At 43.3% G+C, this 22,065-nt stretch overlaps 1 protein-coding gene across 2 annotated transcripts in view; it reads left to right on the top strand.

The window, feature by feature from the left end:
* Positions 1-21,564, top strand: part of NLRP11 (NLR family pyrin domain containing 11) — a 31,637-nt gene extending 10,073 nt beyond the window's left edge. Inside the window, exons 3-9 of one of the 2 annotated variants that reach the window (XM_032171694.2) lie at positions 100-261; positions 6,347-6,514; positions 10,859-11,029; positions 14,638-14,808; positions 17,749-17,919; positions 18,166-18,336; positions 21,259-21,564. In XM_032171694.2, coding sequence (XP_032027585.1) covers positions 100-261; positions 6,347-6,514; positions 10,859-11,029; positions 14,638-14,808; positions 17,749-17,919; positions 18,166-18,336; positions 21,259-21,505 — 1,261 coding nt within the window. In that variant the 3' untranslated portion in view covers positions 21,506-21,564. The remainder of the gene's footprint in view (positions 1-99; positions 262-6,346; positions 6,515-10,858; positions 11,030-14,637; positions 14,809-17,748; positions 17,920-18,165; positions 18,337-21,258) is intronic. The other variant, XM_058425338.1, reaches the window with a different exon arrangement.
* The last annotated feature ends 501 nt before the right edge of the window (positions 21,565-22,065 follow it).

Here is a 22,065-nt window from a genome sequence, read left to right as displayed (position 1 = left end):
GACAACAGGAACTCTCAAAACATACTTTAATTTACATGTTTTACAAATTGCTGGAGTTGAATCGATTCCATTGGAAAACTCAATTTTTCTTCTGTGTAGTCAAATGAAGAGCCTTGTCTACTGGAGAGAGATCTGCTCTCTTTTTTATACAATGGAGAGCCTCCGGGAGCTGCATATTTTTGACAATGACCTTAATGATATTTCAGAAAGGATTCTGTCTAAAGCCCTGGAACACTCTAGCTGTAAACTTCGCACACTCAAGTAAGTACTATATCAACCTCTGCCTTAGAGGTTCCCCTGGGAATGACGGTGATCTTTTTCTTTCTCTGGGAGACGACAATATACAAAACACACTTTCAGGTCAGGGTCATCAGGGCCTAGGTTCCTTCTGTACTTCTCAACCATCTTTAGTGTGTCTATGATAAAGATGACCTTAGGCCACAATGGCGTCTGAGGTTCCAGCCATCATGGCTGCCTTCAAGGCAGGAAGCAACAGAAGGGAGAAGGAAAGGTTTATCTAAAAGCTTCAGGAGCTTCCTTGATGGGGCCTTTTCAAACTCTTTCTTGTATCATTTCTGCTTGCATCTCATTGGCCTGTTTACCTTGTCTTCATACGGCTTCATATAACTACAAAGGGGGACTGGGAAAGTAGTCTCTTGCAGTCAGGAAGAAATAGTAACAAGTGGATTTATCCTAAGGAAGAAAGCAAAAATGGGTCAGGGTAGGAATCTAGCAGTTTCTTTCCTACAGAATGCGTTAGAATCAGGTGAAAATCAGCTGTACTTGCCTGAACAGTTATTGGGAAAATTAGTATTTATCTGAGTTTATAATAGCTCTATAGGAAATGTCACTCAAATATTCAGTACATATCAGCATATATGATCTTAGGATTCTGGAAGCCCAGGAGTTAGCTTTATTTTCTTTCAAGAAGAATGCCTACTTTGTTTGAGGTGCTAGTCTAAGCACTAGGATATATCGATGGGGGAAAAAAGACAAATTTCCTTGCTTGCTATCTGATGAGACAGAATATAGGCAGACATAATAAGTACCTGCATTTTAAAGGATTTTAGGATAATGGTGTTATGGGGGGAAAAGAAGGGCAAGGTCAGGGTGCATAAGTTCGTATTTAGGGGTGTGGGAGGGTACAGGCTGTAGTAATAAGTTCCACAGAGAAAGTGAGATTTGAGCAAAGACTTGAATGAGGTGAAAGAATGAGCCAGATAAACTGTTGGTCATCCCCTAGGATGGGAGGGATCCATGAAACAAAGGCCTACGTGGTTAGAGCAGTGTGAGGCAGGAAGGGTATTACGGAGATGGGCCACAGGTATGTATGGCATGATCATGGTGTTGTAAACCAGTGTCAGGACTGGGTTTTCTGGAGTGAGATGAGGCGTTTTGAGGGGTTTTGAGCAGAGATGCCATAATTTAGCTTGCATTTTAAGAAGCTCATTCTGGATACTGTGTTTAAAAATGGCCAATCAGGGGAGCATAGGGCAGAATCTGAAAGCTCAGAGGAGGCTCTTTTTCTTGGTGTTTGCCAGGTGAGAATCAATGGTGCCTCTGAGGGTGTGAATAGTAGAGGTTGGTGAGGTGCGAACTCCGGGGCATATGTCGACAAAGGATGATTCCTTGATTAAATCTAGACTAGGAGAGAGAATTGCCCCAAGATCTTTGTTTTGAAAACTGCCATGTGAGAGTTGCCACTGAGATGGGAAATGATGGCGAGAGCCAGAATGTGAGGAAGGTCAGTCTAAAGTTGTTTGAGCTAAAGTTGTGATGTCAAAGAGCAGTGTGGAATGTTTCTGGACTGAAGGTAAAATGTGGGTGTCATTCGTATATACGTGTGTATAACACAAATATATATTTAAAGCCAAGGACTGAGTTCACCAAGGATAGGAATGTTGCTCAGGAAGCAAAACGATCCAAAGACTGATGCCTGGAGTTCTCCCACATAAAGTGGTTGGGGAGAAAAGCAGAAACTAGCGAAGGCCTTTGAGGGAGTAGTCATTAGGCTAGAAGGTAAAGTAAAGGGCATGGTACTCGGATCCCAGTGAGGCAAGTTTACCAACAAAGGAAAGGTCAACTGTGTCAGATGGCAGTCCTTACTCAAGGAGACTGAAGACGGAGAATTGGCCAATGACATTAGCAAGGTGGAAGTCATTGTTGGCCAAGAACAGTTCTGGAAGGGTAGTGAGAGCAGGAAAGCCTAACTGAAAATGACGAGAGGAGAACTGAAGAATTTTAGGCCAGGTGCAGTGGCTCACACCTGTAATTCCAGCACTTAGAGAGGCTGAGGCGGGTGGATCACTTGAGGTTGGGAGTTCGAGACCAGCCTGGCCAACATGGTGAAACCCCATCTGTACTAAAAATACAAAAATTAGCCAGGTGTGGCGGCACGCAACTGTAATCCCAGCTACTTGGGAGGCTGAAGTGGGAGAATCGCTTAAACCCGGGAGGCGAAGGCTGCGGTGAGCTGAGATCGTTCCACTGCACTCCAGCCTGGGTGACAGAGTGAGACTCCATTGTGTGTATTTAAAAAAAAAACAAACAAACAACAACAAAAAAACGTTAAACAGTTTTGTTGCAACACAAGGCAAAGACATGGGAGAGAAGTTGTTTGTGTAAAATGGAGATCAAGAGAATCGCTAGGTAAAGGACTCTGGAAATACAGCAACATGGAAAACATCCAGTCTCCCACGGAGTCAGCACATAGGCTGGGAAGGAAATTTAAAGGGCTTCCCATGTGTTCTACCTCTGGATTTGCTATAAGATCCTCAATCCTCCAAGGGTTGGCCAGCTTCCACCTTTCCCTTCCCATCTCTTTCCTTTAATGTTGAGTTGGAGATTCCTAACTCTTCTCTCAAGGTGGCCCTTAGAGACAATGACCAAAGCTGTTGCCCTGATGTCCTGCTTCAGCTCCAAGGGAGTAGTGAAAAACGTTCTTCAGGGTTAGGGGTGAGAGTCAGTGGTGGTGGTGGGACTCTAGGACAGCTTTTTTTTCCTCAGTGAAATTGTGAATTGTTATTTGTTATTTTTTGAGTCAGAGTCTTGCTCTGTCACCCAGGCTAGAGTGCAGTGGCATGATCTCGGCTCACTGCAACCTCCACCTGCTGGGTTCAAGCGATTCTTCTGCCTCAGCCTCCTGAGTAGCTGGGACTAGAGGTGCGTGCCGCCATGCCTGGCTAATTTTTGTATTTTTAATAGAAACAGGGTTTCACTGTGTTAGCCAGGATGGTCTCGATTTCTTGACCTCGTGATCCGCCTTTCTCGGCCTTCCAAAGTGCTGAGATTACAGGGGTGAGCCACTGCACCCAGCCGTGAATTGTTATTTTTTTAACTTCAGGTTCAGTGGTACATGTGCAAGTTTGTTTATGTAGGTAAACCTGTGTCACAGGTTTGACATATTTTGTGTATAGACTACAAGATTGTATGCCCAGGTACTAAGCTTAGTACTCACTTTTTTTTCCTGATCCTCTTCCCTCCTCCCCTCAAGTAGACCCCAGTGTCTGTTGTTCCCCTCTTCAGGTCCATGAGTTCTCATCATTTAGCTCCCTCTTACAAGTGAGAACATGCAGTATTTGGTTCTGTTCCTGTGATAGTTTGCTAAGGATAATGGCCTCCAACTCCATTCATATTCCTGCCCCTCCTCCCAAAAAAGCCACCAAAAACATGCTCTTTTTTATGGCTGCATACTATTCCATGGTAGATATGTATCAGATTTATCCAATCTTGTTGATAGGCATTAGGTTGATTGATGTCTTTGCTATTGTGAATAGTGCTGCATTGAACATTCATTTGCATGTATCTTTTTGGTAGAATAATTTATATTCTTTTGGGTATATACCCAGTAATGGGATTGCTGGGTCAAATGGTATTTCTGCTTTTAGCTCTTTGAGGAATCACTACACTGCTTTCCACAATGATTGAATTAATTTACACTCACACCAACAGTGGGAACGTCCTTGCTGGCATCTGTTTTATTTACACACACACACACACACACACACACACACACACACACACACACACAATTTTTTTTTCAAGGTGGAGTCTTGCTCTGTCACCCAGGCTAGGGTGCAGTGGCACAATCTCAGCTCCCTGCAACCTCCGCCCCCCAGGTTCAAGTGATTCTTCTTCCTCAGCCTCCTGAGTAGCTGGGATTACAGACGTGCACCACTACGCTGGCTAATTTTTTGTATTTTTGGTAGAGACGGAGTTTCACCATGTTGGCCAGGCTGGTTTCAAACTCCTGACCTCAAGTGATCCGCCCACCTTGGCCTCTCAAAGTTCTAGGATTACAGGCATGAGCCTCCACGCCCAGCCTATTACTTTTTGATTCTTAAATAGTAGCCATTCTGACTGGTGTAAGATGGTATCTCGTGGTTTTGATTTGCATTTCTCTAATGATCAGTGATATTGAGCCTTTTGTCATATGCCTGTTGTCTGCATGTATGTCACCTTCTGAAAACTGTCTGTTATAACCTTTGCCCACTTTTTAATTAGGTTATTTTTTTCTTGTAAATTTAAGTTCCTTATAGATGCGGGTATTAGATATTTGTCAGATGCATTGTTTGCAAAGGTTCTCCCATTCTGTAGGCTGACTGTTCTGATAGTTTCTTTCGCTGTGCGGAAGCGCTTCTGTTTAATTACATCCCATTATTGTTCTTGGCATCTTCATGATGAAATCTTTGCCCATTCCTATGTCCAGAATGATATTGCCTAGTTTTTGTTTTGTTTTGTTTTTGTTTTTATGACGGAATCTTGCTCTGTTCCCCAGTACAGTGGCATGATCTCGGCTCACTGCAACCTCCGCCTCCCAGGTTCAAGTGATTCTCTTGCCTCAGCCTCCCAAGTAGTTGGGACTGCAGGCACCCACCACCACGCCCAGCTAATTTTTGTGTTTTTAGTAGAGACAGGGTTTCACTGTGTTGGCCAGGCTGGTCTTGAACTCCTGACCTTGTGATCCACCCACCTGAGTCTCCCAACGTGCTGGGATTACAGGCATGAGTCACCGTGCCCAGCCCCTCCAAGGTTTTAATAGTTTTGCATTTCATGTTGTCTGTAATCCATCTTGAGTTGGTTTTTGTATGTGGTGTGAAGAAGGCATTCAGTTTCAGTCTTCTGCATATGACTAGCCAGTTATCCCAGCACCATTTATTGAAAAGGGAGTCTTTTCTCCATTGCTTGTCTTTGTCAGCTTTGTTGAAGATCAGACGGTTGTAGTTGTGTGGCCTCATTTCTGGGCTCTCTATTCTGTTTGTTGGTCTATGTATCTGTTTTCATACCAGTACCATGCTGTTTTGGTTATCATAGCCCTATAGTATAGTTGGAAATCAGGTAGCGTGATGCCTTCAGCTTTGTTCTTTTTGCTTAGGATTGATTGTCTTGGGTATTGGGGCTCTTTTTTTTTGTTCTATATGAACTTTAAATAGTTTTTTCTAGTTCTGTGAAGAATGCCATTGGTAATTTGATAGGAATAGCATTGAATCTGTAAATTGCTTTGGGCAGTATGGCCATTTTAACAACATTGATTCTTCTCTCCATGAGCATGGAATGGTTTTTCCATTTGTTTGTGTCATCTGATTTCTTTGAGCAGTGTTTTGTAATTCTTTTTGATCTTTCACCTCTCTGTTTAGCTGTATTCCTAGGTATTCTTTGTGAGCAATTGTGGATAGAATTACATTTCTGATTTGGCTCTCAGCTTGGCTGTTGTTGGTGTATAGAAATGCTAGTGATTTTTGTACATTGATTTTATTTTTCTCTTTTTGTATCCTGAAACTTTTGCAGTTTATCAGCTGAAGATTTGGAGCTGAGACTATGGGGTTTTCTGGATATGGAATCATGTCATCTGCAAACAGGGATAGTTTGACTTCTCTTCCTATTTGGATGCCATTTATTTCTTCCTCTTGCCTGATTGCTTGGGCTAGGATTGCTGAAATGGAATAATTTACTTGTGGTTGATCCTGTGGCTATTATCAGCCATCAGCATATTTTGTCTTTTGCTCTCAGTGTAGAAAAACATGGTTAGACTTGTGCATGTGGATGTATCTTAGTATCTTTGTGCATGTGGATGTTTTCTTAGTATCCCACTTGTGGGTCCCGCTTAAGAAAGGTCATGAGGTGAACACACCATAAAGACCCAGGGAATTACTTCAAAGTCAACAGGCTGACCTTGGAATTAGCAATAGTCTTCTGACCTGACTAGAAATTTAAGATGGAGAGCCATGTGTGAGGACATAATCCGCTGAGAATCTTTGTTACAGGATGAAGTGAGGCAGGCAGGAGAAATTGTGGAGAAGATGTTCGGACCTTCACTAGTGCTTTCCTGCTACTATGTCTTCCACAGGTTGTCTTATGTCTCGACTGCTTCTGGTTTTGAAGACTTACTCAAAGCTTTGGCTCATAACCGGAGCCTGACATACCTGAGTCTCAACTGTACGTCCATTTCCGTAAATATGTTTTCACTTCTGCATGAGATCCTGGACGAGCCCACGTGCCAGATAAGTCATCTGAGGTGAGTTGTTGCTCGGCTGAAAGCTTAGTGCATGTGAGGGGAATGGCTGGATGTTGGTGGATAGAGGTGCCCCTTCAATAACACTACCTGCTTCTACCTTTTGATTTCACTCATTCCTCGATTTTTTTAGCATGTGGTTTGTTTCTCTTTCACCAACATTATTCCTGCCTTTTGATTTCAATTTCTACATTGATATTTCATATAACATGGCTTCTCCCTCCCTTGACTGATATTTCTCTAATGATCTAATTCCTCTGGTCTTTCTGAAGTAGACTGCTGGTCAAACCCTAAAACACTGTCCAGTGGAAATTATTCAAGCCACAAACTGAAATTTTCCAGTAGCCACATTAAAAAGTAAAAGGAAGCAAGTGAAACTAATTTTTTTTTTTTTTGAGATGGAGTTTCACCCTTGTTGCCCAGGCTAGAGTGCAATGGCACGATCTCAGCTCACCGCAACCTCCGATTTCCAGGTTCAAGTGATTCTTCTGCCTCAGCCTCCCAAGTAGCTGGGATTACAGGTATGCACCACCATGCGCAGCTAATTTTGTATATTTAGTAGAGACAGGGTTTCTCCATGTTGGTCAGGCTGGTCTCGAACTCCCAACCTCAGGTGATCCACAGGCCTCAGCCTCCCAAAGTGCTGAGATTACAGGCGTGAGCCACCGTGCCCAGCCTTGAAACTAATTTTAACAGTATTTAACCCAGCATATCAAATTATATCCGTATGTCATTAATGCAAAAAGCTATTGATGTGATTTTATATTCCCTTTTTTGCATAAAGACTGCAGAACCCAGTATTTCACACAGAACGTCGCCACTCGGGCGCATTTTCATCAGAAATGTTTGACCTCCATATTGATTTCATAAAATTTACAATTGAGAGAACTAATTCACATGCCCATGTCCTAAACATACTTAAATCTTCCAATAATTTGGAATCAACCTTTAAATTTAAACTAGCCAAGCCTGGTAGCTCATGCCTGTAATCCCAGCGCTTTGGGAGACAGAGGATGTGGATCACTTGAGGTCAGGAATTCGAGAGTTCGAGACCAGCCTGGCCAACATAGTGAAACTCCACCTCTACTAAAAATACAAAAATTAGCCAGGCATGGCGGCAGGTGCCTGTAATCCCAGGTACTCGAGCGGGTGAGGCAAGAGAATCGCTTGAACCCAGGAGGCAGAGGTTGCAGTGAGCTGAGATGGCGCCACTGCATTCCAGCCTGGGCAACAAGAGCAAAACTCCATCTCAATAAATAAATAAATAAATAATAAATTCCAATGTAAATGTAGTAAAACTAACAATCCAGTGCCTCAGTCATGCTAGCCACGCTTTGAGTGCTCAGTAGCTCTATTTGGTAGTGACTCAATATTGGATAATGCCACTTGCTAGACTTCATCTCCAATAAGTGCATTTCGCTTGTACTCTCAATTTCAAGTACCTCATGCTCTAATAGCACCTCCTGTATTCTCAAGCTACTTTGTCTTGTAAGCAAATCTTCCCACCCTTTAATCCTGCTGCGTCCTTCAGCCATTTGAGCAGCAGCTTCCCACCCTTTCACCCCCTTCATCCCTTTCTTTTTGTTTTTTGTTTTGTTTTGTTCTTGTTTTCATTTTTGTTTTGAGACAGAGTTTCACTCTTTTTGCCCTGGCTGGAGTGCAGTGGTGTGATCTCAGCTCACTGCAACCTCTGCCTCCCAGGTTTAAGCGATTCTTCTGCCTCAGCCTCCTGAGTAGCTGGCATTACAAGAGCTTGCCACCACGTATGGCTAATTTTTGTGTTTTTAGTAGAGATGGGGTTTCACCATGTTGGCCAGGCTGATCTCCCACCCACCTCAGCCTCCCAAAGTGCTGGAAGCCACCGCACCCAGCCCCTCACTTTCTTTCTGACATAGTTCAAATTCCATGGTTCTTGAGAGTCATTGCCTTCCACCTCACTCAGCATCCTTTCTCCCTGTCACATTCTCTCAGCTAAATCCAACTCTGTTGCCACTTCAACCTCTGCCTCCCGGGTTCAAGCAATTTTCGTGCCTCACCCTCCCAAGTAGCTGGGACCACAGGGGTGTACCACCACACCCAGCTAACTTTTATATTTTTGGAAGAGACAGGGTTTTGCCACGTCAGCCAGGCTGGTCTCAAACTCCTGACATCACGTGATCTGCCCACCTCAGCCTCTTACTTTGATACCTTGGCTCATGCCTGGAATCCCAACACTTCCTTTGATATTTAAATAGGCATTTCAAATACAGATTTTCTTGTGGCTTGGCTTAGACAAATTTTCTAGGTCTGTTGTTAGAGTGGATCCATCTGACTCCTTCCTGCTTCCTTTACTGCTAAGCATGATAGACCAACCCATCTCCCACCTACCTGCAGTACTTCAGCATCTTCCTACCTGTCCACACCTTCGCTTGCTACATGGAAAAGAGTGTAGAAGGGCAACTTTCATCTAGTTTGGATTGTTTTGTTTTCGTGTGTGTGTGTTTGAAGCAAAACATAGCTTTATTTTTTGATATATCAGTTTTACTACAAGGGTAGACTTAACTCTTTTTAGTTTACTTAACTTTTAGCTTCAGGGATACGTGTTCAGATTTGATACATAGGTAAACTTGTGTCATGGGAGTTTGTGCAGATTATTTCATCACCCACGTACTAAGCCTAGTACCTCACAGATATTTTTATTTTTTCTGATCCTCTCCTCTGAATCTCAGCCCTCAAGTTGGCCCCAGTGTGTATTTTTCCCCTCTATGTGTCCATGTATTCTCATCATTTAGCTCCCATCTATAAGTGAGAACATGTGGTATCTGGTTTTCTGCCCTTATGTTAGTTTGCTAAGGATAATGGCAATCTAAGTCAGATCTTGTGACTCTGTCCTTTAATCTTCAGACCCTCAATGGCTTTCACTTTCATTCCAAATAGAATACACAGGCGAAGAATGATGGCTCAGTGAGAGAGACTTCTCTCAGTGGCTTCCCCGTAAGGAAGTAGAATACATCCTTTTCTTTCTCTATGACCTACTCTGATTTACTTTCTATAAAGAACTGGTCATCCACTAGGCACATTATACATTCAGCCCTGTCTTTACAATGCTAGAATTCCATCATATTTCTTCCAGTTCTCTACTGTATCCCAGGAACTTCATACAATGCCTGAAAATAACAATATTTGTTAGTTGAAAGGTGGTTAGCAAAATCCTCATTGAAGAAGAGAATATTGAGTGACAAGCTGAAGGAAGTGAGACAGCAAACCATGCAGCTATCTGGGGAAAGATCACTTATATTTATTTTACTTATTTTTTTTTTTTTTAGAGCTGGGTCTTGCTGTATTGTCCAGGCTGAAGTACATTGGTATGATCATAGCTCACTGCAGCCTCAAACTCCTGAGTTCAAGTGATCCTCCCACCTCAGTCTCCCAAGTAGCTGGGACTACAGTCGTGCACCACCACTCCTGGATAATTTAAGGAAAAAAAATTTTTTTTTCTTTGAAATAGGGTCCCACAGAGAAAATCACTAAGTGGAGATGAAGGTACTAGACACTAAAGCAAAAATGTGCTTGTGGACTTGAGGGAGAGTGAGGAGATCAGGGAGGATGGTACAGAATGAGTAATGAATAGAAAGTTAGACCGGATGCAGTGGCTCCCGCCTGTAATCGCAGCACTTTGGGAGGCCGAGGCGGGTGGATCCCCTGAGGCCGGGAGTTCAAGACAAGCCTGGCCAACATGGTGAAACCTGGTCTCTACTAAAAATACAAAAAGTAGCCGGGCGTGGTAACGCATGCCTGTAATCCCGGCTACTCGGGAAGCTGAGGCAGGAGAATCGCTTAAACCCGGGAGGCAGAGGTTGCAGTGTGCCAAGATCACGCCATTGCACCCCAGCCTGGGTGACAGAGCAAGACTCCATCTCAAAAAAAAAAAAAGACAGAGATAGTTGAGAGCCAGAGCCTGTGGGGCACCCAAGGCTATGCAGAAAAAACATCAGAAGTCCTTGTAAATGTAATGGTAAGTTGAGGGTCTTGATCAGATTTATAAATATGATCGTACCCACATCCTGTGGTCAGGTGGGCTGCTTGATACCTGACTTACTGTTCTGAACCATCACCCTGGAAGCCACATGGAGATGAATGCAGAAGAGGAAGGAACTGCCTGCGCACAGCCCTTCTTGAATCTGTAAGCTTGCCCAAATTTGAACTCTGAGAAGTGGCGTAGGGAGAGAAAGGTTAGAAGCAGAGGGATCTATTTATCTCCAAGTAGACATCATCTCACTTGGTTGGGTCTGATTTTTTTTTTTTAATTTAAAAGAGGGGATAGCTTAAACGGGGGAGCCTCTTTTCATTTCTGAATTCCTCTTACAGCTTGATGAAATGTGATTTGCGAGCCAGCGAATGCAAAGAAATCGCCTCTCTCCTTGTCAACGGCGGGAGTCTGAGAAAACTGACCTTATCCAACAATCCGCTGAGGAGCGACGGGGTGAAGATACTGTGCGATGCCTTGCTTCATCCCAACTGCACTCTTATATCACTGGTGTAAGTTGGCTTAGGCGAGCTCACCACGTAGAAGCTCAGACTGACTTGAATATCTAAGCACACGATCAAAGAGCAGTGGCGGGGAAAGGGACAGCAAAGCAAAGCAGCCGAAAGCACAGTCTTTGGAGTTCAGTGGGTCTGGGTTAATACTCTGGGTTGACAGCTGATTTGCGAAACGTTGGCAAAAATGTTTCTGGATTTTTTTTCAACTTGTATTTCTCAATCTGGACAGTGGGGTCATAACACAACCAAACATACATCTTAGGAGAGAGAGTTAAAAGTGGTGGTCACGGCCGGGCGCGTTGGCTCATGCCTGTAATCCCAGCACTTTGGGAGGCTGAGGTGGGCGGATCACGAGGTCAGGAGTTCAAGACCAGCTTGGCCAACACAGTGAAACCTCGTCTCTACTAAAAATACAAAAATTAGCCGGGTGTGGTGGCTGGTGCCTGTAGTCCAAGGTACTTGAGAGGCTGAGGCAAGAGACTTGCTTGAACCCGGGAGGCGGAGGTTGCAGTGAACCGAGATTGCGCCACTGCACTCCAGCCTGGGTGACAGAGCGAGACTCTGTCTCAAAAAAAAAAAAAAAAAAAAGAAAAGAAAAAATGGTGGTCACAACATTCCGAACACAACACCTAGGCCATAGCAACCGACTTTCTAAGAACAGGGAACTTACATTGTTCTCACAGTGAACACGTGAACTGGGCGTCGTGTAGGATGAGATGTAACTGAGAACACAAAGACGAAAGCAAAGGAAAGGTTTGGTGCTAGGTTGCCTTGAAATCGGATTTTTTCCCCCTGAGTCTCCTTTCAAGAAGGTGGAAGATGGGCTCTCCCTGCAGGTATACCTCCTGTGTGTCACTCGTAGGTAAGCTCTGTCTGCTCTGGGAAAGTGGCTAGAAAGGCAGACTTCTGGAAGGTTGGGGCGTGACAAACACGATGAAAGACGGCAAGAAAGTGGCAAAAGTGAGGCATAAAGGTACAAAAACGAAGGGTGGGGATCTGTAAAACATGGTCAGAAAACAAAACAGTAAGTAGTTCGGTGTATTTAAGGACGCGATTCCCCGTTCACAATTCCAAATTCCAAAAAGACAAAAGAATGCAGTGGGTCATCTTTTGCTTTTGTTTTGCCCTTTTTTGGCCCCCTTTAGCCCCTTTTTCCCCCTTTTTAGGACTTGCTAGATTCCAAAGCATAAAACAAACCGATATAATATTGTTTATATTCTCTATATATTTTCTGTAAAAATACTTGTTTGATTGCAGGGTAACACCACAAACTCCTGTTCATATTATATAATATCACACTATCTGTTTTTATTTATTTATTTATTTTTTGAGATGGAATCTCGCTCTGTCGCCCAGGCTGGAGTGCAGTGGCGCGATCTCTGCTCACTGCAAGCTCCACCTCCCAGGTTCACGCCATTCTCCTGCCTCAGCCTCCAGAGTAGCTGGGACTACAGGCGCCCGCCACCACGCCCGGCTAATTTTTTGTATTTTTAGTAGAGACGGGGTTTCACCGTGTTAGCCAGGATGGTCTCGATCTCCTGACCTCGTGATCTACCTGCTTCAGCCTCCCAAGGTGCTGGGATTACAGGCGTGAGCCACTGTGCCCAGCCATGTTTTTAAAATCTCAAATTGTTCTAGGATCTATCTGGCTCCAGATAAATCCAGTAAGTAATTGTCAATATGAGCTAATTTTGTTGTAAAAGAAGGTCTCATGAAAAAAGGGACAGACTATTGGTTCAATAATCAGACTCCAAATAGGTATTTTTTTAATCTCATATCTACAAGTTTTTTGTTTCCTGCTAGATTTTTTCTTTTTTTTTTTTCCACTGGTTCCAAGTATAATTTACATATCAGAAAATTCATCTACTTAAGGCGCACATTCGATGTTTTTTAATGCATATTTAGAGTTGTACAATACTACAATATAATTTTAGAACATTTTTATCACCTTAGATTGTTGGCATGGAGCTTTTCATAGTTCATACCTGTATTTAAAATAATCCAGATATACTAAGCAAAAAATGTTTGTTTTGGTAACTTAAGTAGGCAAAGAATTTCTAAGCCTAAGAACATGAAAGAAATCACAGTAGTCTGAGGAAAACACCTGTAGAAGGCCAAATTTGTGGTCGTGACCAAATCTGACAGCTGGAAAATGGTATGCAAATGAGTTGATAGCGCTGGTTTCTATGAGGACAACAGGGAACTTCTCTAGCTCATTCTCAGTCTTAACTTTTACTTATACATATAATTTAAAATAAGCACGCATTAGTACACAAAGGAAAACATAGCCCATTTCACTTGTCAAACCCAAATTAAAATAACTACATATACATTTTCTGATCATTTTAAAGCACAAAAACCATTCTAAGCTTGCAGCTATGCAAAAGCAGGGAGGGGCCAGGTTTGGTCTGCTGCCAACCTCTGGTCTAGTCTACCCTTTTCCCATACCAGAGCCAAGATTCAGTATTTCCAACGAATACATTGGTTATTTTCAACTTTCTTGTGTTTGTTTGTTTTTTGAGACAGTCGCCTAGGCTGGAGTGCAGTGGTGCAATCTCGGCTCACTTCAACCTCCACCTCTCCAGTTCAGGCAGTTCTCCTGCGTCAGCCTTCCAAGTAGTTGGGACTACAGGTGCACGCCACCATGCTGGCTCATTTTTGTATTTTTAGCAGAGACGGGGTTTCACCGTGTTGACCAGGCTAGTCTCGAAGTCCTGAACTCAGGTGATCCTCCTGTCTCCCCCTCCCAAGGTGCCAGGATTACAGGCGTGAACCACCGTGCCGGCCTATTTCCAACTTTTTAACCCATTCGCTGTTTAGGAAAAAAGTGCAGCTCACTGCCAGTGCGGTATTCCCAGGGCAAACAGAAAATGGGTTAAAAAAAATAGAGGTTTGGCCGGGTGTGGTGGCTCATGCCTATAATTCCAGCACTTTGGGAGGCCAAGGCAGGCGGATCACTTGAGCCCAGGAGTTCAAGACCAGTCTGGGCAACACAGTGAGACCCCCCATCTCTATTGAAAAAATTATTTAAAAATAAATAATGGAAACAAAAATAGAGGCTGGAGATCCAGATTAGGGCTGAGTAAACTTCCACCTACCGGCAGTGAGCTAAACCTGGACGGACAAAACGGGACACCACAAAATGGGCTTCTGGTGTGCCGTCTGTCTTCACTTTTTCCCAGTTTATAAAATCTTCAACAGTTCCTATATTCACTTATAAATAACAAAGTAACTCTTTCAAAGTGAGTTTTTAAACTGAAAATCTTAAGATTTAATTTAGCCAAATATACTTCATCAAACGATGGGAGAAACCACGTTCCAGAAATAACTTCTATAAGATGATTCCGTTAGTGGAAGTTGGAGTTAGATTTTTCTCATGCCCTGTTCTGCATCATCTGTTCTATATTTCACCCTCTGCACTATTTGGGGTACTTCTAATGTCCGTTTCCAAATAAGCAAGTCATCGGTAGAGATCTGGGGCAATGGCGGTAGAAGGCATCGAGGCGCTTGTGGGCGTGGGGTGGGTGGTCTCAGGTGCTCCCCTCCTGGCGCTCACACTGTGTTACTGACTCACTCTTCTCTCTGTGTGTGTGGTCCCCGTGCAGGTTAGTCTTCTGCTGTCTCACTGAAAATTGCTGCAGCTCCCTTGGAAGAGTGCTTCTGCTCAGCCCAACTCTAAAACAACTAGACCTGTGTGTGAATCACTTAAAAAATTACGGCGTGTTGCATGTGACATTTCCCTTGGTATTTCCAACCTGTCAGTTAGAGGAGCTGCAGTAAGTCTCCCACAGTTGTCCTGGATGACCATATTTCTACTGCATAAGGGCTCGGGTGGTGGGGTTGGTGACAGGGATAAGATTCCAGTGATGGCATCATGGGTGACAGGGGTATGGGAGCATGGGCTCCCCAGAGTAGGTGACATGAAAGCACCGTAAGATTCGTTGGCAAAACCTTTTAGCTCAGAAGGAGCAGAGTTCACAAAATCCCTCAGATCCTTATCACACGGAGAAGGGTGCCTGGGCCGGGCCCCTCCCCCTGCCCCCGGGTGGACGTAGCATGGGAAAATACCACAGAGAAGGGACCCAAAGATCCCGCCCTGGCCTGGCTTACAATTTCTGAGGCAGTGAATATCTTTTGGGGTGGACGATCATAGGGGCATCTTTCTGTTGGGAAATAGCTTTATTGGAAAACGGATGCATTGGGAGAGGTGGCCATATCCAAGCCACTGGTACCGGCCAGAGACGTCTAATTTAGGCATGATGCAATGGCCTCTGATTGAACTTCCAGGAAAAATAGGTAACAAGCCACTACAGCTTTCTGAGTGTGCCTCATCAATAATGCTGAATAATCAAACTTCTCGTTTTTTCTCAGAAGTAATGAGTCTCCCACTTGCCTGAAAAAAAGTTTAAAAAATTCCTTGGAGTTGTTTAATTTTTGAACTCTCTTGAAAATATTCTACCTCAAATGTCTTTTTTTTTTTTTTTTTTTTGGCTCAGAAATACGAGAAACTGATAACCTAAAAGCATCTCCTGTTTATAAAATAGCAACACTGTGGCTTGTGAGCTCCTGAACTGAAGTGCTTACTAGACTGTATAAGAATATGCTCAGCCGTATGGTATCTTAAGTTTATTTCCGTCTTGTTAGTTATAAGTTAAATCCATGCTACCGTTGTAATTTGGTACAAATGGGCAGGTAAAATAGGAAATTGTAGGGATATCTTTTCTTTCTAGAATCTTGCTCCTTTGACAAGGCAGTTTAGGGAAAACTGCCTTGGGGAAAATAATATGAGTAGTGGGATAGGCCCGCCACCAGCCCGGTAATTTTTGTTTTTTAGTAGAGAGGTTTCACCGTGGTCTCGATCTCCTGACCTTGTGATCTGCCTGCCTTGGCCTCCCAAAGTGCTGGGATTACAAGCGTGAACCACTGCGCCCGGCCCCTGTCACAACTATTTTTAACTCTCCCATAGCTCAAGAGAGGCCATGAAAATTGTCAAATGGGTGTGGCTATGTTCCAATAAAACTTTATAAATAAAAAACAAAGTTGTCTAGATTTGGCTCTCAGACCATAGTTTGAACCTTGCTGTAGACTCCAAACACATTCTTCTGTCATCCTTCAAAAATTATCTCAAGTATAACTGTCCATTTTGTCTATTACCTACCCAAACCTGGGTAGGGACCCCCTCTATGAGCTCCCATAGGGCATGTGAAACCCCGCATTATTTGTCACCCTTTATTTTCCTCTAAGTTTGAAAGCATGGATGTGGTTGGCACATCATTAATGCTCTATATATTTCACAGACAGAGTTTTGCTATATTGCCCGGCCCAGTCTCAGACTACTGGGCTCAAGTGATCCTTCTGTCACAGCCTCCTGAGTAGCTAGGACGACAGGCATGCACCACCCAGCTTTTATAACTACTAAATGAAAAATAGGATTTTCTGGAATCTGCTTTAATATCTGATTATTCAGTATTTAATATACATTCTGTAACAAAGGTAGAATATGTTAAATGTCAGGCACTCCTTTAGGCCGCTGGGATGCATCAGTGAACAGAATAAATATCCATGTATTAATGGATCTTATATTGGCACTGGGGGAGATAGGAAATAAAACATAAGAAACTTATGTATTGTTAGACCAGAGGTCAGCAAACTATATTACCCAGGGGCCAAATCTGGCCCTCTGCCTGTTTTTTATAAAGATCTTACTGGAACATAGACATTCATCTACATGTGTTTCATGCATGCATTTGTGCTGCAGTGGCAAAATTGAGTAGTTGTGACAGAGGCACCATGGCCGGTGAAGCCTAAACTATTGTCTGGCCCCTTATAGAAAAAGGCTGTCGACTCCTGTATCAGGTAGTAAAAAGTGCTATGGAAACTTTTTAAATTCAATACTAAGGGCACATAATCAGGAGTGCTGAGGATAGGGTATGGCCATCTCTAAACAAGGTCAATGTCACCTCATTGACAAGGGGACATTTGAGCAAAGACTTGGAGAAGGTTGTGGATGGAGTCATACAGATCACTAGAATGGGGCTTGCAAGCAGAATGAATAGTCGGTGCAGAGCCGTTAACATAGAAACGGCCAACTATGCTGGAGAATCAGCATGAAGGCCAACGTGGTGAGGCAACAAAGTAGGATTGTAGGAGTAGATAATGGGGGAGACGTGAATGGAAAAACAAGATGGCAGGTCACATGGGAGAACATGGACAATCTTGAGTACTTTGCTTGCTTTGAGAAGAAGGACTATTTGGTAAAATTTTCTTTATAGAAAGAATGTATTCAGCCCTTCTCAATGTTGGATTTTGACATGAGTACTGAAAGGCAGAAATGAATGTCAGAAGTGAATGTCAGAGGAGGTTGCCTAACATAACTCTTCAGAATCCAAGCTCAGGATCGCAAAGGTATAGGTTGAATGTATGTGACTTTCCGGGACAAAAATGCTTAAAACATTCTGGCCTGAAGTTTCCTTGTTTGTAAAACCAGGATAAGAGCCCTGTGATCACTGAGTTTAATGTGCATTAGGAGTTTTGAACAATACCTGGTATGTTGTAAGTGTACAGTGTTAACTGTAGATGTTAACACCGCTCTTGTTTCTGTAACCAGTCCCTTATTCATGAATGTCACAAGACGGGTCCAAGAACGCTTAATGCTCTGTGAAATAAACCTTTGGAGACAGGTGGTCATGACTCTAGCTCATGTTTCTGTTTTACAGTCTGTCTGGCTGTTTCTTTAGCAGCGATATCTGTCAATATATTGCCATAGTTATTGCTACTAATGAAAAACTGAGAAGCCTGGAGATTGGGAGCAACAGCATAGAAGATGCAGGAATGCAGCTGCTATGTGGTGGTTTGAGACACCCCAACTGCATGTTGGTGAATATTGGGTAGGTGCCTGGTGGAGAAGGATCCCTGCCTTTAGCTAGGAACAGCTGAAGAAAAGCACAAGAGGAAGTGGATTGGGAAATACCTCGGACATAATGGTCTAGTGTTTGAAATGGGGCTTTTATTGCACAGTGAGTTCTTTTGCCCAAAACTTGGAGGGATCTAGTAGATGTCCAGCTCTCACCCATCTCATCTGCCATTTTTCCTCAAGGATTTGGCCCTATCTTACCTGTGCATCTTCGTTGCAGGCTAGAAGAGTGCATGTTAACCAGCGCCTGCTGTCGATCTCTTGCCTCTGTTCTTACCACCAACAAAACACTAGAAAGACTCAACTTGCTTCAAAATCCCTTGGGCAATGAAGGAGTTGTAAAACTTCTGGAGAGCTTGATCCGCCCAGATTGTGTACTGAAGGTAGTTGGGTAAGTTGCTTATTTTCCTTGGTGATGGGGAAATTTTTTTTTTTTTTTTTTTTTTTTTTTGAGAGACAGAGTCTCACTCTGTCGCCCAGGCTGGAGTGCAGTGGCGTGATCTTGGCTTATTGCAACATCTGCCTCCCAGCTTCAAGCGATTCTCCTGCCTCAGCCTCCTGAGTAGCTGGGACTACAGGTGCCCGCCACCACACCCGGCTAATTTTTTCTATTTTTAGTAGAGATGGGGTTTCACCACGTTGGCCAGGATGGTCTCAATCTCCTGACCTCATGATCCGTCCACCTTGGCCTCCCAAAGTGCTGGGATTACAGGCGTGAGCCACCGCGCCTGGCTGTGATGGGGAAAATTCTGTGTTAAGATGATCTAGGACCTATAAGATGATGAGAAACCCTCTTGCCAGTTTCAAATACGAAAAAAAAAAAGTCGTTCCTCTTGGGAGATTGAAAATGTATGCCTAGTTCTTAAAGCAGAGTATGTACTCAATGGTGAGTAAAAGATGACAGTTGATATTATACTTAATATAGACAAAAAGAGTTCTATGTTTGAATATTTTCTATTTTCTTTCCTCCATTTGGATGTGCCCCTCATTAGCAGAGAATAAAAATAGGCAATTCTCAGTCTATTTCATGTTTCCAAATCCATGAGATTCCTCTCATAAAGCAAAAGTTCTCTTCCTTTCTGTGTTAGCTAACTGTTGCCAAGTATGTTACCACCAACTTGGATTAAATGACACATTATCTCGCAGTCTATGTGAGTGTCAGGACTCCAGCTTAGTTGGTCATCCTTGAGATCTCTCATGAGGCTGCAGCCAAGATGTCATCCAGGGCTAGGGTCAAATCTGAAGGTCTGTCTGGGAAAAGAAAAATCAGCCTGCTTCTGAGATCATGTGGTTGTTGGCAGAATTCAGTTCCTGTAGTGCTGTTGGGCTAAGGGTCTTAGTACCTTGACAGCTATTGGCTGGAAGAGGCCCTCAGTTATCGGCAAGAAACACTGAAAAGACTCGCTCTCCAACTCTCGAACAGCAACTCTTTGTCAGGTTTTTCAAGGCAATAGAGTTGTTAGCAAGGCAGAAGTAGCAGTTCTATGTAGGCTCACCAAAAAAGTGACATCTCACCATATTTGCCTATTGGATAGAAGCAAATTTGGCCAGGTGCTCTGGCTCATGCCTGTAATTCCAGCACTTTGGAAGGCTAAGGCGGGTGGATCACTTGAGGTTGGAAGTTTGAGAACAGCCTGGCCAACATGGTGAAAACCCATCTCTACTAAAAATACAAAAGTTAGCCCGGCGTGGTGGTGCATTCCTGTGATCCCAGCTACTCGGGAGGCTGAGGCACGGGAATCACTTGAACCCGGGAGGCGGAGTTTGCAGTGAGCCGAGATTGCACCACTGCACTCCAGCCTGGGTGACAGAGCAAGACTCCATCTCAAAGGAAGCAAATCACAGGCCTTGCCTACGCTAGAGGCGAAGATGATACAAGGGTGTGATTGATACAAGGTGAGGATTGTTAGAAGCCATTTAGAAGCTGCCTGTCAGCTTCCATTCAGACTGTCACATATGTAGAAAGGTCTGGCAATATCTAGCATTCCGTTTCTACCTGCCTCATTTAAAGGAAAATCATTCAGGTTACTGAGCATTCAATTAGAGACTAAGTATAAGCATCCTGGTGACCCATTGAAAAATGCAGGCGGGGCAACTCATTTCCCAGTCATGTCCAATTTTCCTCAAATGGAAAATGGGGATAATTATCTCAGAACTCTTAAAGATTAAATGAGATCACAGACTGAATATGCTGGAGACCCTACTATGAGTTATTTTCTCTTGTCATCTCTAAATGATAATTTTTTCATCAATATGGATATTGAGTCAAACTTTCAGATGCATAGAAAAACCCATAAACATTACAAATTTTCCAAATTGCTTATTCTCTTTATTTCCCCCCCACCCCAGGGCTCTTTTCACCTTCAAATATATAATGTATTTATTCTATTATCTAATTCCTTCCACTAGAACATGAGCTCCATGATGCCAGGGATATTTTTCCTTCAGTATTATAGGTGCTCAAAAAAAAGTAAACTGCAGAAATGACCATATTTCAGGTTATAAAGGTATTTGTGCCTACATGCTAATTGGGACACTCACATGCAAAGAGGGCACAAAATAAGTGGCTGAATTCCCCTCTTTGATTTGGAGAAAGAAACATGAGCATGGGCTGCGGTGTAAGTGTGCCTGTGTTCTCTAGCTATATGAATTTTTTTTTTTTTTTTTGAGATAGGGTCTTGCTCTGTCGTTCAGGCTGGAGAGCAGTGGTGTGATCATGGCTCACTGCAGCCTTGACCTCCCAGGTGCAAGTAATCCACCTCAGCCTCCCAAATAGCTGGGACCACAGGCAAGCACCACCACACCTGGCTAAGTTTTTGTATCTTTGGTAGAGATGGGGCTTTGGCATGTTGCCCAGGCTGGTCTCAAACTCCTGAGCTCAGGTAATCTGCCTGCCTCAGCCTCCCAAATTGCTGGGATTAGACATGGGTCACTGCGTCCAGCCTGTAAACATATTTTAGTTGGAAACTTTGACCCTCAGTATTGGAACCTATAAAGTCTTGAATGGCATCACCCATTGTGAGGATGTAATGTGAGATGCATGGAAAGCATTGAGTGCAGAGTAGTGTTGATTACTACTAATATTACTTCAAACAGTTCTCCCAGTGGAAATCTTGTCTTACATTCTAATACTTAATGGAGAAATCGCTATCTCAGGGTTTTCAGTCTGGAACAGATTTTTGTTTCCTCAGAGATGGCTTGAGATACTCCCAAGAATGCCCAAAGGATGCCATATGGGGAATTAGTCATTGATGCAACAAAGCTGAGGCCTCACACGCAGCATTAACGGAGTTCTCTCTCTGTTTTCCTTCAGGCTTCCATTAACTGGCCTGAGCACACAAACCCAGCAGTTGCTGATGACTGTAAAGGAAAGAAAACCCCATTTGATCTTTCTGTCTGAAACTTGGTCTTTAAAGGAAGGCAGAGAAATTGGTGTGACACCTGCTTCTCAGCCAGGTTCAATAATACCTAATTCTAATTTGGATTACATGTTTTTCAAATTTCCCAGAATGTCTGCAGCCATGAGAACGTCAAATACAGCATCTAGGCAACCCCTTTGATCATGTTCTACGTAAACAGTATTTGTTATAAATTACTACCGTGACTGGAATGCAAGAGAATGAGGACTATAATTTTCCTATTTGATGTGTGTGTGTGTGTGTGTGTGTGTGTGTGTGTGCGCGCGACCTTGATCCAGTCAACCACTTCAAATTCCTACACTGTCTCAAGAGTATTAAAAGGATTATATGAAGTAATAAAGGATAAAATGCATTGGAAAAAGCTGTGAAGCATGATCCTTTCATGGTTTGTTTCTTGTTTTTGTTTTTTCTGAGTTTTGTTTTTTGTTTTTGTTTTTGTTTTGGTCTAGGGAGGGTTGTTAGAAGTAGGGAGAGTTGTTAGAAGGTAACCCTAGGAATCCTTTGAAATGAAATCCTCATCTCACCTTCCCTCCTGACTTTGTATTCCTGCTGCACCCTGTTCATCCCGGATCTACCTAACACCGTAACTGGCATTCATTTCCGTATCTCCCCCTCTCTTAGCCAGCTCTGCTCACAAACTTGTGCGTGTTCCATGGGATGAAGGGTGACTTCTCTAAGCTGTGGAGAAATGTCAGAGATGT

The sequence above is a fragment of the Hylobates moloch genome, unplaced genomic scaffold (assembly GCF_009828535.3).
Source record: "Hylobates moloch isolate HMO894 unplaced genomic scaffold, HMol_V3 SCAFFOLD_12, whole genome shotgun sequence".
NCBI classification, from domain to species: Eukaryota; Metazoa; Chordata; class Mammalia; order Primates; family Hylobatidae; genus Hylobates; species Hylobates moloch.
Note: the sequence above shows the minus strand (reverse complement) of the source record. Positions and strands in the feature narration are given on the sequence as shown.